The sequence below is a fragment of the Malurus melanocephalus genome, unplaced genomic scaffold, assembly GCF_030028575.1.
Source record: "Malurus melanocephalus ecotype Western Australia unplaced genomic scaffold, MMel_1.1 scaffold_1, whole genome shotgun sequence".
In the NCBI taxonomy this organism is placed as follows: Eukaryota; Metazoa; Chordata; class Aves; order Passeriformes; family Maluridae; genus Malurus; species Malurus melanocephalus.
The window spans coordinates 794,517-808,818 of NW_026623233.1; the positions used below are offsets into that span (position 1 = coordinate 794,517).

The 14,302-nt window shown below is 40.1% G+C and overlaps 1 protein-coding gene across 2 annotated transcripts; it reads right to left on the minus strand.

The window, feature by feature from the left end:
* Positions 1–2,475: 2,475 nt before the first annotated feature.
* RAB9A (RAB9A, member RAS oncogene family) lies at positions 2,476–12,714 on the minus strand. 2 transcript variants are annotated; one of them, XM_057388611.1, is made up of 3 exons: positions 12,598–12,663; positions 9,284–9,371; positions 2,476–4,603 (listed from the first exon to the last, which is right to left on the minus strand). In XM_057388611.1, the coding sequence occupies exon 3, from the start codon at positions 4,567–4,569 to the stop codon at positions 3,964–3,966; it is 606 nt and encodes a 201-aa protein (XP_057244594.1). In that variant the 5' UTR covers positions 4,570–4,603; positions 9,284–9,371; positions 12,598–12,663; the 3' UTR covers positions 2,476–3,963. The 2 variants fall into 2 exon arrangements, with proteins under 2 accessions (XP_057244594.1, XP_057244659.1); XM_057388676.1 differs by lacking the exon at positions 9,284–9,371 and having other exon boundaries at positions 12,598–12,714.
* Positions 12,715–14,302: the final 1,588 nt, after the last annotated feature.

Genomic DNA, 14,302 nt, shown 5'->3' on the forward strand with positions numbered 1-14,302 from the left:
TGCCTATTGAGTATATTTGAAGTGATTTAGAAAACTAGAAAACCACAGTRACTACCTGGTGGGGTGGCAAGTGAAGATGGGAATACTTTTGTCTTTGCAGTGTGATTTCATACAAGCTGCATTGTACAGGACTTTGATAATGTCATGTAATTTTATATAAATGAACTGATTTTTTTTCTGTATACATGGAAACAACAGAAAAACACCTGAGGTAAAGCATTCTCGATCATATGATAAGGAGCTGCTGAATTATTTTCTGCCTCCTCTCCTGTAGCATGATGGTTGGAAAAATACTAACAGTTAAGATTCACTGARGAAATAAGTTAAAAGATCACATACACAACAGTAAGAAAAGGCTTGGCAATTATGGATTAATGCTAACAATTTCCACCACTTTTAGAAAGTGCATTTTTTTACAACTGTCTTTGTTGCTGCAGTAGAACATTAAGATGAAAGCATTTTCTCTCTTGCYTGATCTCTGAAGGCAGTTAGCGAAATGGTGCCTGTTCTTATGCCCTCCTTATACCTTTCCCCCTTTCTTCTGAATACAGGAAATTGTAGATGGGAAATGCAGTCTCAGGTCCACATAGGCTTTGTGAAAGCAGACTGTTAACTGGCCAGGAATGGAAGAATTATGTCTGAACTCATTACCTTTGTCATTTTAGTCTGCAGTTCAGGAGCGCTGTCTTGTGACAGAACTGTGAAGGGCCTTAGCAAGGTAGCTCCAAGTTCTCTGTCCTTGGACAAACACTTGTTTATGCTTTAGTTTGTGAATCATCACAGACAGCTAAAAGATCAGAAGCTGAAGTGATGAGTGAAAATTATCTTGTGGTCAACTAAAGTCATAAATCAGCTCTAGGTCTAAAAGCTGCAGTTCCAGCATGCTTCAGACAGTGAACAGTTCSTCAGTGAAGACACCTCCTTTGCAAGGTTTATGTTCCTACCTTTTCAGGGGCTTAAGAGTAAAAATTCAAAACAAACTCTRTGCAGTATGAGAAAACAGAGACAATCCACATTATGAAATAAAGGCAATAAAAAGTTAGCGAGCTAAAGGGACTAGAATTACCTAAGTTGCTCAAAAATCAAGCATAAGGAGATGAGAACGTTAGCACAAGCTAACATAAATCAGTTTAATAAATCTGTGCTGGAAATGCATCTCAGACTTCACTTTCTACAAGGTTCTATTATTGTTTAGGTAACATGTCAGATGACCTGAAGATCCATTCRAGGTKCAGAGCAGCTGTTGAAGCAGCTTAYGTTAGCATTGATACAGTTTGCTGTGACATGAGCTTCAGCTATCCTAGGTAGTTCTTCTGCCCCTAGCCCTTCTGCTCTGTTCTCACACAGCTTTCAGCAGTCTGCCACAACTCTCATTTTTTTCTCCTCATTTTAAAGGAAGTGCTTAGAACTTGGCATACCTGTTACACAGTATGCTCTGTCAATCTACAGATTCATTTCATTGGATTCACTACAATCCAAATAATGCTATCAGGAGCCCCTAATATAGGAGGTACATTAGCTCTTGAAACAAATCAGTGATTTGAAACGTAAGTCACAATACCTACCTTACATCCATATATACAAGTACAGAAATGAATGTTATTGAGCATTATGATTTTATACCTGTCACCTGTAACTAGTTGTTAGAATACTTTTGCTTCTGAAGGCACTCAGTAGTTTCTCTGAGACAATTCCTGACCTCAACATAATTCCTATACTGTCAGCATAYRCCCTCTATCTTTRYTGGGCACTTTTGTGATTAGTGTACMGTTGTAGTACAGCAGTTCCCAGGGCATGAGTAATACACTTCTAYGGGATTATGTTTTAACTTTATTAAACCACTGCTTCTCAGATGYAGGCTTGGTAACCATGCTGTTAATGGAAAGGGGACAGATGGGGAAACACGGATGGATGCCTGKGCACAAGAAGGACCACAATGGTTCTTATCTTTCATTTTTTCCTTTTAGCAAGCTTATCTGAATGGTATGTACAGTACTGTAGTCACAAAATCTTCAGCTCCTGTTTTGTTCAAACCTTAATCTCTGCTAAGATGAATGTTAAAGGAAGCTTTAAGTAGTAAGGTAATAGTTTTAGAACAATTTCATGTCAATAGCTTAGTAGCCCCTAACACAGCAATCTTCATTTCTAAAGCTTTTTGCTCACTCATTCTAAGATTAAGAGGGATTTAGCTAAGATTTTTTTCACAGATCCTTTAATTCATTGACTAGAAATTAAACACAACAGAAGTAGCAGTTCAATCTATATTTAACTGCTCAGGAACTGAAGTATAAAACACAGTTTTGTTGGTGTAGATGCCGGACTGCACGAATAAATAAGATTTAGGAATGCACAAAAGGTAAAAGGATGTCACTTTTAAGCAGAAGTAGCATACCTGCAGAGTAAAGTTATCCTGCACAGGTTCAAGCAAGAATACAATACATTCAGGAAAGTACTAAGAGCGACAAGAAGGGTTTGTTTTTCAAGCTTTACTTCCAAATTAATTACACCTGGTACTGATTGATCAGATATTTTTAAGATAAAATGCTTGCTGGCAATGTACTCTCAAGACAGACTTCTATTGGAACAAAAAGGTTGCTGTACAGAAAGCAGTTGTTTAATTAATTACATGACCTGTCCTGCAGCCTCAGACTTCCTTTCTCACATGTGTGCCTGTTAGCAGTCAGATTACAATTTTGCTATTGCAAGAAGAGTGGTTACTCTGAGAGCCAATATTGAACAATTTCTCATACAAGTATTTTACCACTCAAACTGCACCTGAAAGCCTCAGATACACCTGTGGTTTTGTCTGCATGACTGCAAAAAAGACAGTCCATTAAACAGTTTCCTTCTGTTCATCATTATGAAATGAATTCAGTGATACAAAAGACATTATCTTAAATGTACAAGTCCATATCCTAAAATAGCAATTTAAATAAGGATCAAATTCATCTGAAACACTGTCTATAGTTATATATCTGTATTAGGGCTGAAAGCTGTCAAAAATCTACTGTAAGTCAAGAGCTTCCTGAGTTCTCTACGTATTGCCAATCCTTAATATCACAGTGCAGATATTACTGGTAAACACATTCATAGCTCAGGTTAACAGGAACAAGACATTTGAAACTTAAGGCTGTACACTAAAAGTTTTCCTAAAAAACTGTCATAATGTGAATCCTTTTAAGTGCTATTAAAGCTGACTGAATAAACCATTTTTTAAAAAAATTGTTATACTTCAGTTATTCAGATTTTTTTTACCTTATTGATCAGAAACATGCTAGAATGGACTTAAGGCAAAGACACACATTAACTTTAAAAATGATTGGTATTTTGCATTAAACCACTGGAAAAATTAGTGCAGCATTAGAGTAGTAGATGAAAAAGGACATGACATGAGTAGGAAATTTATTTCCTACTTAAAAACCTACAAAAATTACAGCAACATTAGGCAATTAGAAGTTCTGGAGGTAATTTATATTAACTTACAATAACCACATTAGAGATGAAGTACCACTCACAGCAAAAGGAATGTAGTGAGACTGAAGTTTAATATCTAGCATTGTTAGGAAACTGACATCTAACAARACAAAAGTGGAATGCCGATTTCATAAAAATATAGACATATAAAAGTATCTTTGTGCCTGAATTCCAGAACAGCTTCTCAAAAGTAGTGCTTCTAGAACTTTCAAGTTTTAATTATATTCAAAGTATTTATCATTTGAATRAAGTTGGCAAATTACATTCTTATATTATTTTTTTACTTGACATCTTCCTAAACAGAAAGCATCACTAATTCAGTAACAGGTCACTCATGAATGGAGATTTTTCTTTTTCTCCCCCATGAAAGCAGCAGAATATTATGATTTTAATATTAGAGTGAAACCCATTTGTTATTTTATCTACTACACCTTCCCCRTTTTTTTATAGAGCAAGCTAGTCAACAGTAATTTGGCAAAAAAATTTAAGTCAACAACAGGATGAGCTGGGTTTTGGTTTCCGATGAAGGTTTACTGTATCTGTTTGAATAAAGTGATCTGATCTATCTTCAGAGGCTAGAACTCTTCTAACAGCTTCTTCAAAGGCTGCTGCAACATTAGTGGCATCTTTTGCACTKGTTTCAAAATATGGATGGTTGCCATTATTCCTGCACCAGTCTTGGGCTTCTTCKGTAGACACTTGCCTTTCATCAATATCAACTTTGTTACCCAGTATCACAAATGGAAAACTTTCAGGCTCCTTGACATCTGCATAATAAATGAATTCTTTCTTCCAGTTGCTTAAGTTTTGGAAGCTTTGCGAGTCATCCACGCTGAAGGTTAGCAGGCAACAGTCAGAACCTCTRTAGAAAGGAGTCCGCAAGCTCCTAAACCGTTCCTGACCTGCWGTGTCCCATATCTGCATTGTAACAAAATGTCCATCGACTTCCAACTCTTTATTTAAGAATTCCACACCTATTGTATGAAACAGCTGTGCATCAAACTTGTTGGTGACGTATCTGTTCATAAGGGAACTCTTCCCAACTCCACCATCTCCTAGCAGTATTACTTTAAGGAGTGATGATTTTGCTGCCATTGTTACAGGAAAAGATCCTCCTGGTTTCCTAGACCTGTAAAGATTAAGGAAATTATTAAAAAGGAAAACAGCTGTGAGCAACAAATTTTGCACACATAAGTATCTAGAATGTGTTTTGAAGTCCACAACATCAAGTTTYGTGTACAAAATCAGGACTACACTAAACAGGTGAACTGTAGATAGTCCAGTAAGAATAACCAGTCAAGAATAGCACATTTAAGATGTGTCTCTTCCACATACTGAAGTTTGCATCTAAGCAGTATGCTGCATAAATTACTGGTCTGTCACTTAAAACTCTTTAAAACCCCGAAACCCTTCAAACCACCCCCCTTTGTGCTGAAGGGGTATCACATTCCACGCAATGAGTGCAATGTTTCATTTACGTGCACTGGAAAAGGTTCATGGAAAAAAGTGAAGTGAGAGAATTTTTATAGAGCRTGTGCCTTGAACAAGTCACTTCAGTGCTGTATTTTATTACCACAAGTTACTTTTTAAACCTATGCACTAGGAACACAGTTATCTATAGAAYAAATGCAAGTGCTGTAATTTTATTTAGACAAGCATTCAGTAGTTTAGTTAACTCCCTGCAGAGCATCACTGATGAATGGAATACTATTAAAACTACCACAAAAGCAAATTTGCTGTTGCCTACACTGACAGTTCAGTTAGGAGGTGTCAACTTCCCATAGTAAAACTGTCAAGAAGTCTGGAAGTGCTAGTGAATAGTCTGGCTGCCAGCATGGGGRTGGCAAATTACTGACACCAAAGAATGCTTTTTAACTGTCAGACTTAAAAAGAAATTAAAAAAAAAAACAAAACCCTTAAAATTAAAGTAGTTTGCTTATCTGTGCTTTGTACCCAACCTTTGCCCTTAAAACTGTAGTGTCATCTAATACTGTAAAATGGTGTTTTAATTGCTTTGGGGTGAAGTTTCATTTTAAGAAGGGCAAATTGAAGCTTCAGTATGAGGAGAACTCTGTTCCTAAACCTGCCTGATAGTRAAAGAGCTCAAAGGCTTCAGCTCAAACAGGCTTCTCTGAAAATAGCATCTATTTAAAATGGAAATGGGTCATAAGTTGCCTAGTCCTTCTCTTTCTTTGAAGAAAGGAATGCRGTCTTGCTAGTTGTAATTAGCATTACTGGCATATACATCACCCACAGTGTGGCTGTAGAATTAGTACCTGACACAAGCTGGTGTGAGAGTCATATGACTCTGTGCTGCCTTACAATCATGGCCTACAGTAGGAGCTGGAAATTTCAGGAATTTATCAGTGACTTTCCATCTCTGAATATTTATTTGCTAGACACAATCTACAGTAAGACAGAAGGAGCAGTTTGAAGCCTCAACACAAAATCAAAATACAAGGAATTGACTGCTTCCATTAAAAATTTGTTCAGAGAAAGTAATTTATTCATACTGTGTAATTAACAATAATGTTTATAAAGCCTCAATTTTGTATGATAATGTCAAAACAGCWTAGAAGCTACAAACAGATTGTTCATTTACCCTTCAGAGAGCTATGGRATAACGGCTATGGCTCAGGTTATGAATACATACATAATGTATGTGAAATGCTTGTGAAAAGTCTTTATTAAMGTCACTGGACTACTTGCATATGAGTTACAGGTTTATGCTTAACTCTTGAAAATGGCCCAGTCTATTCATTTATGTTCCCAGTTTCTACATCATTAGATAGGAGCTGCTTCTTAATAAATAATGCTTTCATGGGAACAGAGGGTACTGAATGTTCTCCTGTTCTTCCACTCCAGTATAGGGAACAAGTTATTTTTCCAGTCCGGCAGAAATCAGAAGTTCCTTAAAAGACACAATGTGAACAAATAACTGGCTTAAATAGTTCTGACTGGTACTATGCACTCATTTCTTTAGCTTCTCCATTTTTATCAATGGCATTATTATCATGAAATTGTCCACAAAGCCACATTTTAAACAAAATACATGCAAGGAAAATGTTAACAGTATCCAGTACTTTGTGTACCCAGAACCTGTAAAGTTAATTTGCACAACTTCAACTATGTGGGCCATTTCAGTGAGGTCTAAGAGACTGATGACYATAAAATTAGTTTTACTGCACAGACAATTACAGACCAACCACAAACCATTAAAAGTGTCTTTTCAACGAGAACCAAACTGGTCCTTTCACACGAAAGCTACATAAAGAGTCTTCTCCTGATGTTGCAGGCAACACTGCTTTTCAGGACATTCAATTTCCACAGCAGAAGCTGTCATGCTAGCCTAGAATCAAGGTTTTTAATCCAAAACAATGGAATATATGTTCAGTCATTTAAGCAGATGCTGACAGGCTGTATCTGAAGCAGCAAAGAAGCATGTTTAAAAGTATTAGAAGTATTTTTGTTTGAAAGCAGCAAAGACTTTATACATTTACAGTTTTATTACTATGTAAGGGATTCATTTGCAGTCCCACTGATAATGTGATTTAGAGTATCTGCTGAACCAGAGTGGTATTTTTCAGACAGTAGGCTGCTGCAGTTTATGCTTATGCATTTTTAAATAAGATTTTTAAAAAGGTCAATTTTTGTAATTGTTTTTTGTAATGTTRTGAAGCCTTAACACTCCAACAAATAAAACAACGATAAAATACTTAATACACTTCAAGAATTAATATTTCTCCAATCATAGAATTTATCTGTATGATGTGCTTTTTGACAATGTTTTTGGAAGGGATAGTTAACATCTAGTATGATGTTTCTGAAGATTTATTACTGTAATTGTTCAGTTTAAATCATCATTCATCATCTGAAAACAAAACGAAAGCTTAATTCCTAATGTGCATCTGATTGTTTTACCCAACATCAGGAACTGGAGGATAGTATAGAATTACAGGTAACTATTTGTTCCAGTTATTTCTTAGTGAGCTACACAATTAGTTTAATGTAAAAGTAATCTCAACCTAGTAGACAAAGAGTCTATAACAAGAATAATTTTCCTACATGTTCCTCAATCATTTCAATATTCTAAGAAAATCAGAGCAAATAAATAAAGATCAGCCCCACTCTGGTCCATTTTGCTAACCATTTCTGAATTGCTTCCACTAACTTAGAGGGATTCCAGTCCTTAAATCACTGACTTCAATATTCCTGTTAAARGCAGGGAATGTTTTCTACTAAATATAATTTGTAACGTGATCATGTGCCGTAATACAAAGAGGTAAATTAATTGCTGCCTTTCAGGATGTCCCTTTAAAAGAGTAAAACAAATTCTARGTCAGGTATTTCCATTATCAGTCCAAATATTTGCTGTCACAACAAAAGACTAAAAGCTAAGCAACCTCAGAAAAATAAGTTTGCATTACAAAATCTTTAATGCTCAGTCCTGTAAAGCTTAGTGAAATAACACTGCCTTGCCCATTCTGTCTAGATTGTCTTTTTCCCATATGCCAGCTCAATATCTGAATTATTTTGAGTGCAAATATCTCTTTTGCTTAAGTACTGAGGTAGCACTCAGAGAAAAGCAAAAATCTTGGTCCATAGCAGCAACATGTAAACTCAGTGTAGGAATTTGTCCTTTTTTACTATAAAAATAATTAAATAGATTAAGGAGGACCTGCTAACACCAGAGTAATGAAGGCTGAAAACAAATGGTGAACTCAAGTTCTGTCTATGGAAAAACAGTATTAGCCAACAAAGTAACGGCATTGTATCTATAATGTCAGCAAGCTGCAACTCCATGTAAACCATTAAGCAAACCAAGTCAATTGGACCKATTTATAGTTTAATTTTTACCACACTGATACCAGCCACTGCAGCACACCATAAAAAACTCAAACAAAAAACCATACACAGCAACTGAAATCTCACCTCCACTCCCCCTTTTTTAATAAGGCACCAAAACCTGGATCTATTGCAATATCACCAGTGAACTGCCTCAAGCATTTTTGAAGAAACGGAWGTAAGASACAYTTCTAATTTCCAGGCAATTGTTTCTCCACTTGTATTTGCTTTCTAACTTGGAAACAGGCAAGAAAATTTGTTTCAGTTATTACTGTCATTCARTGGTCACTGATGAGCCATCTGCTRTACAAAACCAAGACTAAACCTAAAGGTTTTCTTGAGAATATGTGGTACACYGTCCTTTAACTGAAGCTGTTAGAAGTAAGACAGACTCAAGTTGTTCCAACTAATCATGTTTACAACTTAATATGCTATGAGCCAGGACTTACTGAAAAAAGGAGCCATCTTTGATTTAAGAAAAAACACTAAAGTTATGGACAAGCAGAATTAGCAGTTCTACAACCAGCCTAACACTGACAATGTTTTGTAACTTCCTATCCTCAAATTTATGCATATACAGCAAATRCATTTCAATTTTGAAGCTTATTCACAATTTTATTTGCTAAGCCACCTTATTTTGTTAAGCCACTAGTATCAGATTAAAGTTTAAAAAGGCACACCACTGCAAGTATTTTGACTGAAAAAATCACTTGCCTTTCAGTAGAAATGTAAACTCCCTCCCTCATTAGTAGTCGGGTTTTTTTTATACAAACAAAGCATTTGACAATAATTCCCAAGCTAGCACAGAAAATGTAGTGTGTTAGTTACAGTAGTCCATCAAAGAATGACATTAATTGCTCCTCCATGAAATGTCTGAAAAGAAGTCCCAAGAACTACAAGAGTTGCAGCAGAAAGGGCAGAATCCAAAACTACTTTGGGTAAACTACTAGTTTTCAACACTTACTGTTTGTGGAGTTTTTACATTTCTCAGCCCTCAATCACTACAGTGGTTAAGCTTGTTGCCTAYAGTAGATCTGCAAGTTTCCAAAAATCTGAAAAGAAAGGACAGAAGCAAATTTTCTCACTTTTCTCCCCTTAGCCAATCCTTGTTCTTATATTTAGGAGGTAGTGGTTTACAYCCATGTCAATTAAGATGCACAATAATGGTGGGTTTTTTTTTCAGTGCAGAAGAGGCCATAAGCCTGTTTGACCTTGAAGGACTTTTCTCTCAATTCAAAGGAAAACGTCCAGATATGAAGTCAAGATGCTACAGGCTTTGTACTTTTGAATGTGTTACAAGCAGAGACATTAGTCCGCCTCCAAAGTGACCCTCCCCTCCACAGGGCACTGACGTAAGAGCTGTGGATCAGGAACACCCCTTTACTGACAGCCACTTGATAGCTGCCTGGAAGCTCTTCAGTCAGACAGCTCGACCTACCAAGGTCCTAATCTCCTTGCAAACCTTCCTTCCTGTATCTGTGATTTCACCATTGCACTATGAAGATAACCTGTCAGCAAATTATTAAAATTTATCCAAAAGAAAACAGACTATCTGAAAACTGCCTCTAGTTGTAAGCAGCCTAGACATGCTTGATCTAACTAACACCAGAATGTCACTAGAATTTGCTTGTAATTTCTCATATGAACCCAACCCAAAATGAACTGTCATTCAGCTGTTGCCACTCATTTGGATATCAAAAATATTGTATTTGGGGGTTTCTTTATAAGGCTGTYTTTAACTCCTGTGAAGTTCAGGATTTTATTTCAAACAGTTGCCTGGCATGACTCAGGACTATGAAAGAACCAGCAGCCAAGGGAAGGAATCCTGAAGTTCACATAACCATTGGATCATGAATTCGTTCAAGTACCTACTGCCAGAATAATTTCATTTATTCTAACTTATAGCTAGTCAAAAAATCAATCAGCAAAATTTGTCAGGAGAAACAACGACCTTTACGTCTCTGCCAGTTTAATCTTGAAGAGGCCTAACCTTCACTTCCAACCTCATTCCCCAAGTTCAAACAGAATGAGCAAACTTATTTATTCAGATTTAATCACAGTTAGAATTTCTCAGCAGCTCACAGTTAAGCATCTTCCAACTTAAATATTCTATTACTTTCAGCCAACTTCAAAACATCCTTCAGTGCTGCTGCTCTCGGTCCAACATTGCTAACAATGCCTGAGCTATTTGACATTCTCTCTGCAACGTACTTCTCTGTTACTGTTTCCACTCTTTYAATAACTTATCCAGCAATTATTTCTGCTCAAATGTGCTCATCTTTCTCCCTTGCATTAGCTTCCCTTTTCTTTCAGGGAATCTTAATAATAGCAGCCTCTATTGGTCAGGCTACCTTGTACATTCATATTCTTCCCAGTATAACTGTGACGAAAGCCCATCCCTAAGGAAGGCATTAAGTGGGTTACACTGTACCAGGCCAACACACTGCTCTGCAGAGAATGAAAACAAAAACAAAACACAGAAGAGAATGAACACTAATAAAAAAAAACAAAGCAAACAAACCAATCAACCCTAAGGACATCTTACAAGCCTTTTTGCTGGGAAGTTTTCACTCATTGTGAAACATTTATGTAAAATTCCAATCCTAAGGAGCTGGAACACCTGTTTCCCATGATTTATTACTGAATTGACACAAACAAAGCTTGAAATCTAAATATCTTATTTGACCTTCTGCAATTCTTTTTTTCCACATATTTTCTGTTTAAGGAAACTGATGGTGTTTCAGTACTCAAAAGCAAAAAAATGAGTGCTAGAGTTGTTTGTTTTTTTTTAAATACACACTGTCTCTTTTGAACTTTATGGAAAAGGCTTTACTAAAATTGAGACTGCAAAGCCAGCTCCATACAACCTGAATGAAGACAGATAAAAGTGACAGTTCATTATAAATTTGATGTTGGTATGACACACAGATAATAGCTGTACCATCCTTTGGTTAGGTTTCTCTGAAAATAGAAGTGCTAAGAAAAAAGTTTTGGAGTAATTTTGGGTATGTCTCCTCTCCCTCCAGTCTGACATTACAGCTTGTTATTTTCCAAGCGATTAAAAAGTAATGAAAAAACATTTAGCAAAAACCCCCCCCCCAAAAAACCCCAGTCACACAGAGCCACCCTTGCTCTAAAAAAAGCAAGCACCAACAACTTCAGTGTTACACAATACTTTAAAGGTAAAGACAAATAAAACCCACATGCTTATTTAGTAGCTGTAAATTATTGTGGACAAGAASGAAAACAACACGTAGGAGGGGAGGCTGCATGACAGCTATCTGCAGAGAAGCATTTTAATTCCTRAATGAAATTTAGTCAAGAGGTTCCCTACTTGACTGTCCCACCCAAGTTAATAAAACTTAAAYGCTCTCTATGTATCTAGTTTTATGYAACCTTGCTATAAAGGCCACTAATGGAGGCTTTTAAAACTAGTTTTCTTGCACTGTTCTGTTAACCACTGAATTGTTTTGCGCAAGGTATACGTAACACGGAATTATTTACACCGAGAGCCGCCCATTAACCACTGAGCCATAAGTGATTCCAAGCCTGGCCCATCCCTGTCCCTGCCCTCGCCAGCCCTCAGCACACCTGAGCCCGCAGAGCCACCGGGAACTCCCCCGGCCCTGCACAGGGGCTGAGCCGAGTCACTGCTCCAGAAAAGAAGAACTGAAACCCAAGCGCGCCCTGAGCAGGTGCCCCTCTTCAGCACAGAATCCATTAGGGTGGAAAGTCCTCTGAGCTCATCGAGACCAAGCTATGGCCGATCACCCCCTGTCAGGCCACTGAGTGCCACGTCCAGTGTTTCCTTAARCACCTCAGGGACGGTGACTCCACCACTCGCTGGGCAGCCCGTTCCAGGCACACAGTGACGAGGAAAAGGAGATAAGAGGAGCTTTAATATTTCTTCTTTTCCCAAACTTAAACRTGTTGAGGACTCAGGTACGAAGCCGAGTTTCACCCTGACAGACCAGGATATTTCTCAGTGGTGAGGAAGCGCTGCGGGGTCGGCGATCGGCCATGAGCCGGCTGGAGCCGCTTCCCAAAGGAGTCACCGCCTGCCCCGGAGTCACGGGATCCCTGATCACGCCACATTCCCCGCCACCCGCACCGGCTCTGGGAGCGCCCGGGGCCCTCTCCCACCGCGGGCCCGGCCGGGGCTGCCCTCCCGCTCCCCAGAGGCTGCGCCAAGGAGCACCGCGGAGCGCGCCCGGGATCTCGGACAGCGGCGGGCAGCGAGCGGGAACGCGGCAGCAACGGAAAGGAAAATAACACAACCTGACTCGGCTCCAGACCGCGGGAAGGGGACTGCCGCCGCTCCCGGGCGCGCTGGGGAGGCCGATCCCTGCCCGCGGGAAGGGGCTGTGGCCGCTCCTGCCGCCGGTCCCGGTCCCGGGCTACGCCACCGCCGCCGGSCGCTGCGGAAGGAACCAACATGGCGGACACGCAGGGGGCGGGGCCACGACACCACGTGACCGAACACCGCGCGCGCCCGGCCCCGCCCATCGGCCGGAGGCCACGCCCCCAGCGAGGGTGGGGCGGGGCGTGTGCTCAGCCCGGAGCCGCGGGAAAGTACGGGAATGGGAACAATGGGAACAGCGGGAATAGAGGGAATGGGAACAATGGGAACAGCAGGGGGAATGGGAACAATGGGAACAGCGGGAATGGGAATGGGAACAATGGGAACGGCGGGAATAGAGGGAATGGGAACAATGGGAACAGCGGGAATGGGAACAATGGGAACGGCGGGAAAAGAGGGAATGGGAACAATGGGAACAGCAGGGGGAATGGGAACAATGGGAACAGCAGGGGGAATAGAGGGGATGGGAACAATGGGAACAGCAAGGGGAATGGGAACAGCAGGGGGAATAGAGGGAATGGGAACAATGGGAACAGCAGGGGGAATGGGAACAATGGAAACAGCAGGGGGAATAGAGGGAATGGGAACAATGGGAACAGCAGGGGGAATAGAGGGAATGGGAACAATGGGAACAGCAGGGGGAATAGAGGGAATGGGAACAATGGGAACGGCGTGAACAGCGGGAATGGGAACAGGGGCAACAGCGGGAATGGGAACAATGGGAACGGCGGGAACAGTGGGAATGGGAACAATGGGAACAGCGGGCAAYGGGAATGGGGACAATGGGAACGGCAGGCAACAAGAACAGGGACAACAGTGGGAGTGGGAACAATGGGAACGGCGGGAACAGTGGGAATGGGAACAATGGGAACAGCGGGCAATGGGAACAATGGGATCAGTGGGCAACGGGAATGGGGACAATGGGAACGGCAGGCAACGGGAACAGGGGCAACAGTGGGAATGGGAACAATGGGAACGGCAGGCAATGGGAACAGTGGGAAATGGGAAGAGGGGGGAACAGCGGCAATGGGAGCAATGGGAACAGCAGGCAATGGCGAGAGGGGGAACAGTGGGAATGTGAATAATGGGAACAGCGGCAATGGGAACAGTGGGGGCAATGGGAACGGCTGTGCCCTCCGCTAGGGAACGGAAAGGCCCATTTGAGGGCCATACCTCTCATTGAACACCATCGTGTGCTGTCTGAGAGTGTCCCACTGGAAAGGATAACACTTTTATTTGCCCTAGAATGCCCTGCATTTTTAAGATCTAAAACACCTTTATAAAGCATTTGCGAGTCAGAGTTATTTAATAAAGGCAGTAGTTTCACTGTGCTCCCCTCTAAGGGCCCCAGGTACGTAAACTCATGGTTGTAAGGCAGCTTCACTGCACAAGCAGAAACATTTAAGACTCTGTTTGTGTCAACGAAGGAATTCATGGAAATACAAAGAAWGCTATTTAAAAGCAGTAGCCAGGCACTTTTATTTTCCTGTAGTAATTCAGAATAACACCAACTTGACTGTTTAAACAAGATCACAGGAAAAAAGGCTAAAGGACACAGTGATAAGAGTCTTTTCTGTGCTCTTAGAACCTCCTCACGAGGGCAAAATATAATTAAAATGAAAA